The sequence below is a fragment of the Arachis stenosperma genome, chromosome 3 (genome assembly GCF_014773155.1).
Source record: "Arachis stenosperma cultivar V10309 chromosome 3, arast.V10309.gnm1.PFL2, whole genome shotgun sequence".
NCBI classification, from domain to species: Eukaryota; Viridiplantae; Streptophyta; class Magnoliopsida; order Fabales; family Fabaceae; genus Arachis; species Arachis stenosperma.
In genome coordinates this window covers 146,341,268-146,354,877 of record NC_080379.1, presented here as the reverse complement: position 1 = coordinate 146,354,877, position 13,610 = coordinate 146,341,268, and the positions used below count along the sequence as shown (strand labels likewise).

At 36.2% G+C, this 13,610-nt stretch overlaps 1 protein-coding gene across 2 annotated transcripts; it reads left to right on the top strand.

The window, feature by feature from the left end:
* The first annotated feature begins 781 nt into the window (after positions 1 to 781).
* LOC130968022 (phosphatidylinositol 4-kinase beta 1-like) lies at positions 782 to 8,299 on the top strand. Of its 2 annotated transcripts, XM_057893098.1 has the most exons (17): positions 782 to 1,237; positions 1,394 to 2,879; positions 2,977 to 3,165; positions 3,311 to 3,359; positions 3,563 to 3,695; positions 3,809 to 4,292; positions 4,520 to 4,600; positions 4,687 to 4,806; positions 5,037 to 5,106; positions 5,840 to 5,937; positions 6,023 to 6,127; positions 6,613 to 6,666; positions 6,791 to 6,934; positions 7,017 to 7,070; positions 7,163 to 7,237; positions 7,334 to 7,417; positions 7,492 to 8,299. In XM_057893098.1, exons 2-17 carry the CDS (start codon positions 1,404 to 1,406, stop codon positions 7,591 to 7,593), a joined length of 3,318 nt encoding a protein of 1,105 aa, XP_057749081.1. In that variant the 5' UTR covers positions 782 to 1,237; positions 1,394 to 1,403; the 3' UTR covers positions 7,594 to 8,299. The 2 variants fall into 2 exon arrangements, with proteins under 2 accessions (XP_057749081.1, XP_057749080.1); XM_057893097.1 differs by having other exon boundaries at positions 782 to 2,879.
* Positions 8,300 to 13,610: the final 5,311 nt, after the last annotated feature.

The following is a 13,610-nucleotide window of genomic DNA, read 5'->3' as shown; positions in this document are numbered from 1 at the left end:
CGCGCGTGGGTTGACGCTCCATTCAAAGAGAGTGAGTACGCGTGGACAAATTATTGGGCTGAGTTAACTTGTAAGGCTTGTAAGCCTTTTTTACTTGTATGTATGTGTAGCAGTCCCTTTAGTTTTATAATAGTTACAAGTGGCCATATTCTAAACGAAACGAATGAAACCAAAGCCAAGAATTCAGCAAATAAGTTATTCAAGGACCCAGGCCGTACTATAGGTCAAAATGTGATAATCCAAGGAAAACAGAGGAGAAAAGAACAAATACAGACAACCAGAGCCCACAATGGCACAATCTAGAGGAAGAAGATATCCATGCAAAAATGCTGCAAATGTCAATAATCCTAAATTGAAATAGAATTCATTATTTTCATTTCATCCTTTAAGTGAAGAACTCTTTAGAGTGACCAAAAACATACAACCAAACCTTGTTGCAATTCTTCGATAAATGCCAAAGATGATGGTATGGAAGCCCAATAGGCGGGATATCAGGTCGATGGCTGAAAAGAGGTCAGGGCATCAGGTCCGAAAAAAAATCGATGAATCTACCAAACAATAAAGTAGCGGTGCTAATGTTCATGTAAAGCGGAAGCATAACGTCCGTGAAATCTAGGCCCAATTATTTTATTTATATTTAGCCCATTAATTTATATTTACACGGTTGACCAAAATTAAAAGATAAAAAATAAAATTAATAAATACCACGCGCCATCTAGTGCGCATCTTACAGCTATGCGCATCTTAGCAGCTTTCAAGTTATTCACGTATTTTTGTGACAATTTTAATGTTCAAACAATCAAACTTCAAATTTAACTAGCACGTCACCTGCGTCGTCTTTCACACTCTGCAAAAAGCAACAACGACCACCACCGCCCCACCGCAACCACCGCCACTCCCCTCTTCTAAAACACTGTCTTTTCCATTAAGCTGCCGAAAGACACAGATCATCCTCTGCTACCTCCTACGATCCGATTCCACGCTGCTTCACACTCAGCAGAATCAAAATTCACATTCTCCTCGCTGCTTTGGAATCTTCCTTACCTCCATTTCCAGGTTTAGTTCTGTTGCAAGAAGAGTTCCCTGGTTGCTTCATCTCTAGCTTCTGTTTTTGTTGCTCTTGGTCTTCTCCACAAGAAGCGACTTGCCGCTCTGTAGTTGCATGATTGGGCATAAGAAGTTCTGATCAGTTTCTTGGTACTCGGGTTCTGTGATAGGCACCTGAGGTAGACAACTGGTGAGAGCTGTATCCTCGTTTTATGTAGGATTAGGGTTTTGGGCGAAGGTTTAAGCGGATTTAAGGGTTTATATGGGAAGGGTAGAAGTAGAACTAGCATGCTTTTGTTGTTTTGAATCCGATCCAATTGAAATTAGGGTTTCCCTTTTATGACAGTAAATTGAGAATGGTGAGGCTACTCGGGTTCATTCGTGGTTTTGATGAGCCCAGGGAAATCACGTCGAGGTCGAACCTCACCGGTGAGTCAAGTGAAAACGGCTGGCTCATCAGGTTCTTTGACTCGGATTTCTTCTGTGAGTGGATTGCTGTTAGCTACTTGTACAAGCATGATCACGCCGGGGTGCGTGATTATCTCTGTAATAGAATGTATACTCTTCCCTTGCAGGGGATTGAGAGTTATTTGTTCCAAGTATGTTACATGATGATACACAAGCCCAGCCCCTCCTTGGATAAGTTTGTCATAGATGTGTGCGCCAAGTCGCTTAAGATTGCTTTGAAAGTGCATTGGTTCTTGTTGGCCGAGCTTGAGGATTCTGATGACAATGAAGGGATTAGTAGGGTTATGGAGAAGTGCCAGATTGCAGCCACCTTGATGGGCGAGTGGCCTCCCTTGATTCGCCCTCAAACCGAGACTCCGAGTTCTGGAGGCAAGTTGAATAGGTTACTGTCTTCGAAATCTCGCTTTTTGTCTCTGACATCCTCCCCGCCGTCACAGAAGTCTTTATCGTTCTCACCTCCTTCGGGGAACATTGTGCAAGAGGATGGCAATCCTTTATCTCCTGATGAGAACAAGATATTTAAGAAGCTTATTCCAAGTCCAAAGTTTAGAGATGCTTTGCGTTTTAGGAAGTCAGTGGATAAAGACAATAATGATTCTGAAAAGGATGGGTTTTTCAAGAGACTTCTAAAAGATAGCAAAGGTGAGGACGAGCTAGGCCAGAAAATACGAGATGCATTTTCCTTTCGGAAGTCATCTGAAAAAGATGACGAAGACTCTGAAAAGGATAATTTTTTTAAAAGGTTATTAAGCAGTAGGGATAGTAAGGGTGACGAAGAAGACTCTGAAAAGGATGGTTTCCTTCGAAGATTATTGAGGGATAGAGGCGAGGATGAGGATTTGACCTCAAGTTCTGAGGGATTTTTTAAGAGATTGTTTCGTGATAGCAAGAATGATTCTGAGGATGGAACTCACACTAAAACAATTGAAGATGCAGAGAAAGAGGGGCTTTTCCGAAAGTTTTTCCGGGAGAAATCTGAAGATAGAAAGGAGGGGACTGATAGAAATGACGGAGTTGCTAATTCTGAAGAGAAATGTGTCAAACCTGTGGAAGAAGATGAAAAAGAAGGGTTTATCAGGAAGTTTTTCAAGGATAAATTTGAGGACAAGAAAGATACAAACGATAAAACTGAAGAGGGCACTGCCAATGGTGAGGAAGAAGAGCTTTTCGAGTTTTCCTTGTTCAAAAGACTGTTTCGGGTGCACCCAGAAGATGCTAAACGTAGTCCCGCCAATGAAAATGGCAATAAAGGTGGCTTGTTTGAGAGTAGTCCAGGTACAGAGAATTTTTTTCGCAAATTATTTAAAGATCGTGACCGATCAATAGAAGATTCAGAGTTATTGGGATCAAAGAAGCAGAAAGAGGTTTGTTGAATAGTTGTTTATAAATTATCATTTGGTTTAGTTCCAGACATATTTCATTATTATGTCTCATTTCGGGGTTATCATATTACTTTGGCAGAAGCATCCTGGATCACCAAAGCAACAAAATGAAAAATCAACCACAAAGCCCCCACTACCATTTAGTGCATCTCAGTTTCGCAAAGGAGCTTACCATGATTCACTGGAGTTTGTGCAATCATTATGTGAGACATCATATGGCTTAGTGGATGTATTTCCAATTGAAGATCGAAAAAGTGCTCTGCGTGAGGTTTTTTTCTTACATTTTTATTCAATGCCTTCTAGTTTCTTCATCTAATTTTTATAGAGATTCAAATATGTTTGTATTCTAGATATGTCCTTGATCCTTTTCCATTTCAGTCTTTCTGACACATTTTTTGTTGTTATGTTTCTAGTCACTTGTAGAGATCAATTTACATGTAACAGATGCTCAGAACAATGGAGGTAATCCTTAACTACATGTGTTATATATCTGAAGTTCACCTCATGCTTTGGATTTTTCTATTTGTAGTTGTTTCCAGTCGAAGGTTTAAATTTATTTCCAAGACGCGGCAATTAAGTTACATTGCTTCCCTTTGCTTACTATATATGTATATCTCAACTATCTTCTTACATCTATATGAATCTTGCTTGTCATATGTTCCTAGGAGTATGTTTTCCGTTGGGAAAGGGCATGTATCGTGTGCTGCATATACCTGAAGATGAAGCTGTTCTCTTGAATTCTAGAGAGAAGGCACCTTACCTAATCTGTGTTGAAGTTTTGAGATGTGAAATTCCAAGGTATTACTTGTACTTGGATAATACTATTCAGCATTGTAAAAAATAGTAAATAGTAAAGTAAATTGAAAAGCATATTTTTATATATTCCTCTCTCTATCAATTATTTGCTGTAGCAATTCCAAGGAGGCATCTAGCTCCCAGAAACTTTCCCAAGGTGGAATTCCTTTGGCAAATGGAGATGCTCTATTGCACAAGCCACCCCCTTGGGCTTATCCATTACGGACAGCACAAGAAGCATATCGAAATAGCAACGATAGGATGTCAAGATCTACTGCTCAAGCAATTGATCAGGCAATGACCCATGTACCCGAGGCAAAAAATAAATTTGTTAGTGTGAATCTTTCTGTGGAGAAACAATTACCTCGACAGACAGAGAAGACTGAATTGGCTAAACTACCTGGAAGTACTCGAAATATTGCTTCAATTCACAGAAAGGGTGTACACGGAAAAGCAGGACATGACAGTGATTTGGAATGGGTACGAGTAGTCTTGACAGCTGATCCTGGGGTTAGATTGGAAGATATTGAGGATCAAGCACCACCTCGGAGGAAGGAACATCGCCGTGTTCCAAGTACAATTGCAATAGAAGAAGTAAAGGTGAGCTTTTATGTTGTTTTTAGAGTTATTAGTGCCACCATTTACAATACTTTTGTCTAAGCACCTACCAAGAGCCTTGATTTGGTGTCAGAATTGGCAAAGGTGCATGTTTGCGCAGCCTATAATGAAAGAAACCAATGGTTGGCAAAGTCCACCTTAATATATATATATTTTTTTATCATAATTATGAGAAAATGTTATGATATCAACATTTGAATCTTTGGCAGGCCGCGGCAGCAAAAGGTGAAGCACCTCTTGGACTCCCTTTGAGAAGTTCTGGTCAAGATTCATCTGATGCACAACCAAGTGTAAGACATTGTTGTTAAGGTTTTGTTTTAATTATTTGACATTAGCAACATGTAGTTGTCATATATGACTTGATTCATCCTAACAGGTTAATGGAATTACTCCCAAAGCCAGTGACGCCTTATCTGGTGAACTTTGGGAGGTGAAGAAAGAGAGAATACGCAAAGCTTCCGAAAATGGGAAGTTACCTGGTTGGGATCTGCGATCTGTAAGTGCCTTTTTCAACCAAAGTAATTTGCTTCATATGTACACATGAACTCAATCATAAATAACAACTGTAAAATATTTATGTATAACATAAAAATGATGTACAACCTATGATTATGTAAAGTGTGGTCGTTTTTTTGTTCTAGATTTCTTCACATTTTCAGTTTGGAATATGTGCTTTATATTACCAATCGTTTGTGCATTACAGTACAATTTTTGCATTTCCCATAGGTTATTGTAAAGAGTGGTGATGATTGTAGACAGGAACATCTGGCTGTTCAACTTATTTCTCACTTCTATGGTAGGTGATCTCTCAGATCTTTCCTACACCCCTACCCCTCCTTCATGTTTATAGTTTAATTTTCTTGTTCCATTTTGTTCCTATATTGCAATCTTCCAATTTTGGTAAATCCATTTCTCAATTGATGTTCAAATTGTGAGCATTTCCCAAACTGCACCTCAAAGTGATAAATAATAAGGAAAGAGAAAATATCAAGATATTTAAACAGCAAAATTCCTGACCAAGGCATTTTTTCATTTTCTTTCCCTTTAGTTAGTTACCTACCATTTTTAGGCTGGAGGAAGATTTATTGGTATTTGAAACACCAGAACAGGTTTTTACTCTGTTCTAGCAAACAAACAACCTTTGCGACAACCATACCATAGAAAAGACTTATATCTTGATTTCCTTTTTCAAGGCTTAGTTGTTAGCTTATTAGTTATTGCAATGCTTTTGTTTGATTCATATAGTTGACTTCCTTTAGTGAACAAGACGTCTGTTGTTGACTTTGTCAAAAGTCAAAACAGGTCAGTGTAAACTCGTGTAAGCTCCTCTTATACAATAAATGATATCAGTTTGTAGATATCAGCTGAAGTTCCATTGTAGTAACTTAACACCCTCTAACTTGGTGATAATTGCTCGAGATGAGATCTTATTTTTAGCTCATTCTCATTAAGTTTGAACTAAGATGCTGAGTCTTGTCTGGGTGTGTTCATAACATGTTGCTTAATAAATTGATGGATTTTGTTGCCAGATATTTTCCAAGAAGCTGGACTACCTCTTTGGTTGCGCCCTTATGAAGTTTTATGTACTTCTTCGTATACGGCTCTTATTGAAACGATTCCAGATACGGTATTTCTCAGCTTACACCACTTTAAATCCGTTGAAATGTATTAACTTTTTGTCTTCATTATTAAAAGAATTTGTGCTTTTTTAGGCTTCTCTACATTCAATCAAAAGTAGACATCCCAACATCTCAAGTTTGCGTGAATTCTTCAATGCCAAGTATCAAGAAAATTCTCCAAGTTTCAAACTTGCCCAGGTAATTTACAGATGCAATTACAATAATGTTGCTGTTGACAGAAATTGTCTATCTTATGATTTTTAATGCCTTCTTAATTAGGTTTCATTACTATATATCATGTTTTGTTTTATATGTCCCTTTTGCTCTCTCATTTTGTAACACTAAATTCACATTTTCTTGAAAAGGTTGATGTTTTTGTTTCGAGAAAAGAGCTGAACCGGAACCAATTGTTTTGGTTGGTTATTTAGCAGTACTCCTATCCTTCCTCCCTTGATGTATTTTAACTAAACTACATGAAAAAGTTGCCTCCTTGCACAATCAAGTAAAGGAAAATGGACCATGATTAAAATTATCACTCAAGTTCTTGTAAATTTGTAATCCTTGGCATAAACTGTTTCTTTGTCATTTTATTGATTCTAACTTGTTTGATGCACCTTGTTGTGTTAAAAATATAGATGATTCCCTTTCCTTTTTTACCTTGTTAGTATATTTGTTTGTTTCAGAGGAACTTTGTCGAGAGTATGGCTGGGTATTCCCTTGTGTGCTACCTATTACAGGTTTGAAGCCCCTTGGTGACTGGTCCTTGTCTTATTTCAATGAGAGTTTTAGCAATATTTTGCAGTTTATTGTTATCAAATTGTATTCTTTCTATTTCTCATTTATGCCCTTTTTCCTATTCAGGTGAAGGATAGGCATAATGGAAACCTTTTATTGGATGAAGAAGGTCACATCATACATATTGATTTTGGCTTCATGCTTTCCAACTCACCTGGCGGTGTTAATTTTGAAAGTGCACCTTTCAAGTTAACCCGAGAGCTTCTTGAGGTAAACTTAAATTATATCTATTTCATTGGGTGTTAGATTCTATAACATTGTTCACAAATTCACAATAATATAATTGTGCTAGGTCATGGATTCTGATGCTGAAGGTGTTCCAAGCGAGTTCTTTGATTACTTCAAGGTGCTAATGAAACTAATCTTTTGAGAAACTTCAAATTGCATATGCTATTGTTAGCTCTAAATTTGTCTGCTTGCTTTGTCATGTTACCCCAGGTTTTATGCATTCAAGGGTTCCTTACTTGCCGCAAGCATGCTGAGCGAATTATTCTTCTTGTCGAGATGTTGCAGGTAATACAAATGTTAGCTTCATTCAGTAATACTCCCAATTCATATTGGGTTTGTACTTTTTTCATTCTTAAAAAATTACGCTTATGTTGGAATCAGGACTCAGGTTTTCCATGCTTTAAAGGCGGTGCAAGAACAATACAGAACTTACGAAAGCGATTTCATCTGAGTTTAACAGAAGAGGTTCCAATAATAACATTTCTTTCGTAATTACAGTGTTTTGGATGTGATTTTAACCTTTTTTTTCCTTCTGGCAGCAATGTGTCTCCTTGGTGCTTTCACTTATTAGCAGTAGTCTGGATGCGTGGAGGACACGGCAGTATGATTATTACCAGAAAGTTTTGAATGGAATATTGTGAGATAATAGGTTAATAATGATCACTTGCTTGTTCCATTTTTAACCAAGCTTGCGTGTCAATTGATTCTCAGTGGAGACACTTTTGAGGTTTTTGACAGAGTGAAGGATAATAGGTGGTGGCATGCAGCAACCTCTTTTCTCCTGATAGGAGGAAGATTCTAAGAACCAAAATACGTTAACAGTACACCAGGCCAAATTTGCTGAATCCTGGGTCTTTTATATTATCTTTTCTTTCATTACATCTTCATGTGCATGAAGCTGCTACTTGGTGAAAGAAGCTGCATGAGCCTCCTAAGCGTTTGGATAGTACAGTGTACAGGTATTTTTGGGGAATAGAACGGATTCACGTTGGATGTTCTACGTGGTGCAATTACGGATTCATGCAGAGTCAGATGCAGGGCCAGCACACTCTTCTGCATGACCCTTTCATGGAAGAAATCGTGGGCAGGTCTACGGTGTTGGGCAACTACTCTGTTATTTTTGGTAATGATCTTAGCTGTTCAACGCATCTGTCTTCCCAGATTTGATTCTTCAATACTTCACTCCGGAAAATTGTAATTGAAATTTGTTAATGATGTTGCTGCATTGTTTGCAATATTTAATTTTAAAATGGAAACTAAATTGGTGAAATATATGTAAATGATATTATAATGTGATATACATTAATATGGTTTTCATGCAAATTGCCAGGGATTTGTATTGTCCTATTCCCCCTTCTCTGTCTTTCTAACTCGGGCTAACACCAACACTACTGACAAATGTGGAATTGGGAACTCATACATCCACCCATCTCTCTCATGTAAAAAAAAAAAAAATTAAAATTAAAAAAACTTACTTGCCCAGTTCTTCCATGTTACTCATTTTCTCCTCTTCTTCAATGACATTATATATATACCAACACCAAACTACTCACAAGCATGGTGCCTTTAATGTAAGCAGCAAAGAATAAATACAAATTTAACCTTCATGTTTTGCCCACTTCCATGCAAAGATATTGGATGCTTTCGATCGAAAAAAAAAAAAAAAGTCTTGAACCATGGCTCTAGCGTAATAACATTGGCAGTGATCGTACTTGTAGTAAGAGTATAGTATGGTTTAATTATATGGGTGAAGTTCAACCGGTGAACTTGACAAATCCATGAACTTGACAAATCCATTGGGATTTTAGATGAAAAGAGGTGTAAATAAAAAATGCTTCAGCTAGAAAGTTGACAAATAAGTCTAAGCCAGATCGTTAGGTCTTTCTTGACAGTAATTATCTTAATTGTATAAGAATTCAACTAAGAAAAATTGGTGCAGAGACCTAAATAAAAAAATATAAGAACTCAATTAAAAAAAAAATATATATATATATATATATATATATATATATATATATATAGACTTAATTAAAAATTTTGCAAGAACTAACAAAGTAATTAAAGCTAAACATATAAAATTATAATAAAAATCAATAAAAAGAAAAGAACTGACCCCTTGAATTTCACGGGAGGGGGTTTCCCAAAAGGTTAATCAGTAGCCCAAATTATCTTATTCCAATAGAAAGAAAAGAAGAAGCTCTGTTCATAGTTACTGAGTTGTGTTCTAGCCAGCAACTCCTCCTATGGCTTCTTCACTCCCTCAAAGGTGAAAATGTTTCTTGCCTTCCACACATTTCAGCACAGTATCGCTACTAAAAGGGTCTCTCTGCTTTCATTTTGTCTTCGTCCAAAGTCTGTCTTCATTTCCGACCACCATTCGTGAAACTGTTCCTCTCTGCTTTCATTTTGTCTTCGTCCAAAGTCTGTCTTCATTTCCGACCACCATTCGTGAAACTGTTCCGTCGCTCTGGAAGGGAGCTGCTGATCAGGTGGCTATTGGAAAAACAGGTAAACTCCTCTATACCCAGACAGAAGCCACATCATATTTCATTTATTTATTATATTATTTTACAAAGCAAAACAAATACATCCATCATTGATGAAGTTGAACAAGTCAATTTTAAAATTAATAGACTTATTTATCTTTTATTCTTTTATTTAGAAGTTCTGAATTTGAAATAGATTTTTATTTTTTTTAAAATTATTGCTTTTTTTATAGTATTAAAAATATTAAAATTAGTTGATGGAAATTGAAATTGGTTACACAGTTGTATTTTTAGGCTTGGTTTAGTAAAATTTACTTTTCAAAAGTAACTTATAAAAGCTGTCTTTTAAAAGAAAGCTTTTTAAAAATTGCAGCACTTGCGTTTGGTAAAATCACGTTAAAAATAACTTTTAATAAGCACAAGCATTGCAATTGTGTTTGGTAAAACAGCTTTTAAAAATTAAAAAAATTATAATAAACATATTTATGAAGAATAATTTTTTTTTAATTTTAGAAACCAATAATTTAAATATTTATTTGATTTGCTCTCTATATTAATATAAATAGAGTTATCATTAGTGAATAATAAAACTTGTATGTAAAATGTTAGTACTGATACGTCAATTACCCATCTCTATCCACTTTTGGTTGGAAGGGATAACTTGCAGATGATACCATTCTCTTCTGTCCTACTGAGGAAGAGACTATCAGGAACTACAAGCGATTGTTACGTTGCTTTGAGCTGATGTCAGGGTTGAGTATCAATTTTGAGAAGTCTAGCTTCATTCCGGTTGGGCGTGTAAGATGTGTCAGTTACTGGATGCAAGGAGGAGTCTCTACCAGTCTGATATCTTGGCATTTCTCTTGGAGCAAACCCGAGGCTTGTGAAGACTTGAAAACCGGTGATTGATAAGGTGGAAGACAAGTTAAGTCTGTGAAAAGTAAAGACCCTAAACAAAGTGGGTAAGCTGGTTCTTATTAAGTCTGTTATGAATAGTTTGCCTATCTACTATCTTAGCCTATATAAGATGTCGAAGGCAGTAGCGGAGAAGTTGATCTCACTCCAAAGGCGCTTCTTGTGGAGTAAAGAGAATGGGAGAAATGGGATACCACTAGTAAAATGGGAAGTGGTGATGGCTCCAAAAAAGGCAGGTGGTCTAGGAATTGGAGATACAGTAATTCGGAATACAGCTTTGCTCTTTAAGTGGTGGTGGAGGTTCTCGAAAGAGGATTGTCCCCTGTGGAAGAAAGTCATCTGCTCCTGTAATAACTTGAATCCGAATGAGATGCTGTGTGGTCAGCCTGTACTTACAAGGGAGTCCTTGGAAGGATATTTGCCAGTTACAAATAAGTAAGCCACATGTGAGAGAAAAAATGATCAGTGGTTTGTATATTAATGTAGGGAATGGCAAAACAGTACGGTTCTGAGAGGATATCTGGTTACCTCACGGTGTTTTTAAAGAGTTGTTTCCAAGGCTTTTTTCGGTCTCAAACTTCAAAGGTTCTGTTATTGGAGATTGGACAGAAGACGATCCAAAAAGCGAAGGCTCACCCCTTCTCACTTAAAGGAGAGGCGATCGGCAGTGAGGGATTTTTCTAAATTAAAAATTAAAAACTCAACATAAATAAAAGTATTTGACTGTTTACTCTAATCTGTGATACTTAGCGCCGAAAGATCTTTTCCTTTTTACACAACTAGATATTTTAAAGTTCAAACTACAACATAAAAACCAACAACCCACTTCTTCTCAGTTTTCTTAATGGAGCCAATACCAACGTGTAATTTTCACTCTTCTTCTGTCCTTTCCCGTTTTTTTCTTTTTTTTTTTCTTTCACATATGTGAATTGTGATTCTCCTCTTTTATCAATTCTGTTTCGTACTATCTCCATAATTATTACCCTTCACAATTCATCTCGTTATTAATCTTGACTATCCTCTCTCCTTTGTGATGCACAGCAGACTCTGTTCTTCACCTATAGTCTTAGGATTTAGGATTGTTATCTCGTCTAAAATTAGGATTTAAAATTTAAAAATTAAAATTTGACATTTTTTTTATATTGACAAATTATAGATTACATGGAGAAAGAAAAATTAATTCCGGGATTTCATTTCAATCCCACTGATGTAGAGCTTCTAAAGTATTTTCTGAAGAGAAAAGTGACAGGCAAAAAGTTACCCAATGTGATTGCTGAGATTAACGTTTATCAGTATTGTCCCTGGAATCTCCAAGGTTAGAACTAAGCGCATCTCTTTATTTTTGGCTGTGTTTGGTTTAGCATTGGTAAAGAGAAAAGTGTCTTTTAAATTTCTTTAATGCTTTTATTTTGTATTTGATTATTTCTTCTCCTTTGAATGCAGATGTGATTTTACATCCTAAATCCATTTTTATGTGAAATTTTTTTTTCAAAAACACTTTATTTTAACTTTAATCTCTGGAATGCGTTTTTTTGTTTAGGATGAGTTCGCCCAACTCTTAGTAAACTTCTATAATTTTATAGAGTTCACCCAATCCTCTAACGAACTTCATTCAAATTCTCTCTAAAAACCTGGCTGAGAACAAAATTAAAATTTTTAAGCCATTATCATCGTCTCCAACAATATATGAATACACAAAAGTACACACAACAAGCCAAGAATGACTTCTTCAATGTCGCCGGTGTCAATAGCATATTTAACCAGGATTTTTCTGTTATGAAAAAACGTAGTGAGGCTTGGTTTGGTAAAAAAAAATTATTGAAATGAAAAAAGATGCGAGTGCTGCAAAGACATTCTCTTTTTACATAAAAATATATCTTTGGTATAGAAAACTGTTTTTGAAATAAATTAAAATAATTCATTATTAACATCTTTATATACATAGATCTATTTTTTTGAACTTAAATTGTCTAAATGATAAGCCTTCAAACAAATGCATATCGAATACTGCATGTAGATCGCACAAACAAATGTGTTGGCGCAACAAATGCATAAGAATTTAAACGATATCACTTCTTATATAAATTTTTTTAAATAATTTGTAACTTACATGTTTGCTGAAGCAAAAAATAAATAAATAAATAAACAAACGTTTTTTGTTTATTTATTTTCAGGTAAGTCACATCTGAAAAGTGGGGATTTGGAGTGGTACTTCTTCTGTGCAAGAGGAAAAAAATATGGAATTGGGTCGAAGACGAACCGTGCTATAAAGAATGGATACTGGAAAGCTACTGGTATGGACAAGGCTATTGTTCAGCATGATAAGCAAACTGTGGGGATGATGAAAATCCTTGTTTTCCACACTGGTAAAGCGCCTCATGGGACCCCAACTGATTGGGTTATGCATGAGTATAGGCTTCAAGATAAAGACCTTACTGACAAAGGAATTGCTCAGGTGATCACCAATCAATTGTTTCGTAAGAAGATATTTGCAGCTTGTATTTGTCTAATTTCGCTGTTTGTCTTAACAACATTCTTGACATTGTTTGTTTACTTATACATCTAGTGACCATTGTGAATGTCTTTTAATTAGTTCTCCTGATTTTTTTTCATGGCAGGACTCTTATGTTATCTGTAAGGTGTTCCGAAAGGAGGGTCATGGCCCACGGAGCGGTACACAATATAGGAAACCATTTAATGAAGAAGATTGGGATGATGATAATGACGATGATGATGATCATCACGTTGTTAAGGAGGGGGGAACCCCTTCAACTGCTTTGGTTGCGCCGGTTTCCATTCAGTCTATGACATTGGATGGCTCTTCTTACATGAAGGCAACCTCTGTTTCATGTGAGTCGGGACCTGTGGCTACTTCTCCTGCCCTATCAACTCCTTCTTCAGATGCAAGCATTCACATGGTTAATAATGTTAATAATTCAACAGTGACTGATCTCTCCAAAGACGAAAAAACAGTACCTAAGGTATGTAATCTGGTCTTCTTTCTCATGTGCTTGCTATTACCTTCTTTTAGGAAATGCTTTTAAATTTTAGTTTTATTATTTTGAACTTCTTCAAACCGCAGACACCGCCCCGGGGGGCTTTTAGTGACTTATTTTGGATATTATTTCCAATCTTCTTTAGTCCTCCATTGCTGGTATAATCCTCTCAAAATTCGATTATTTTTTAGCTCTTCCTATTATAAGTATATTTGAGTTTGCAGTATAAATTAAGTTTGATGGTAGATGAAAAATGAAAGA

Bases quoted from the DNA above. Each gene is read 5' to 3' on its own strand.
- LOC130968022 (XM_057893098.1), top strand. From the start codon at position 1,404: ATGGTGAGGCTACTCGGGTTCATTCGTGGTTTTGATGAGCCCAGGGAA. The intron at 3,166-3,310 runs GTTTTTTTCTTA...TTATGTTTCTAG, and splicing joins GAAAAAGTGCTCTGCGTGAG to TCACTTGTAGAGATCAATTT. The intron at 4,601-4,686 runs GTAAGACATTGT...TCATCCTAACAG, and splicing joins CATCTGATGCACAACCAAGT to GTTAATGGAATTACTCCCAA.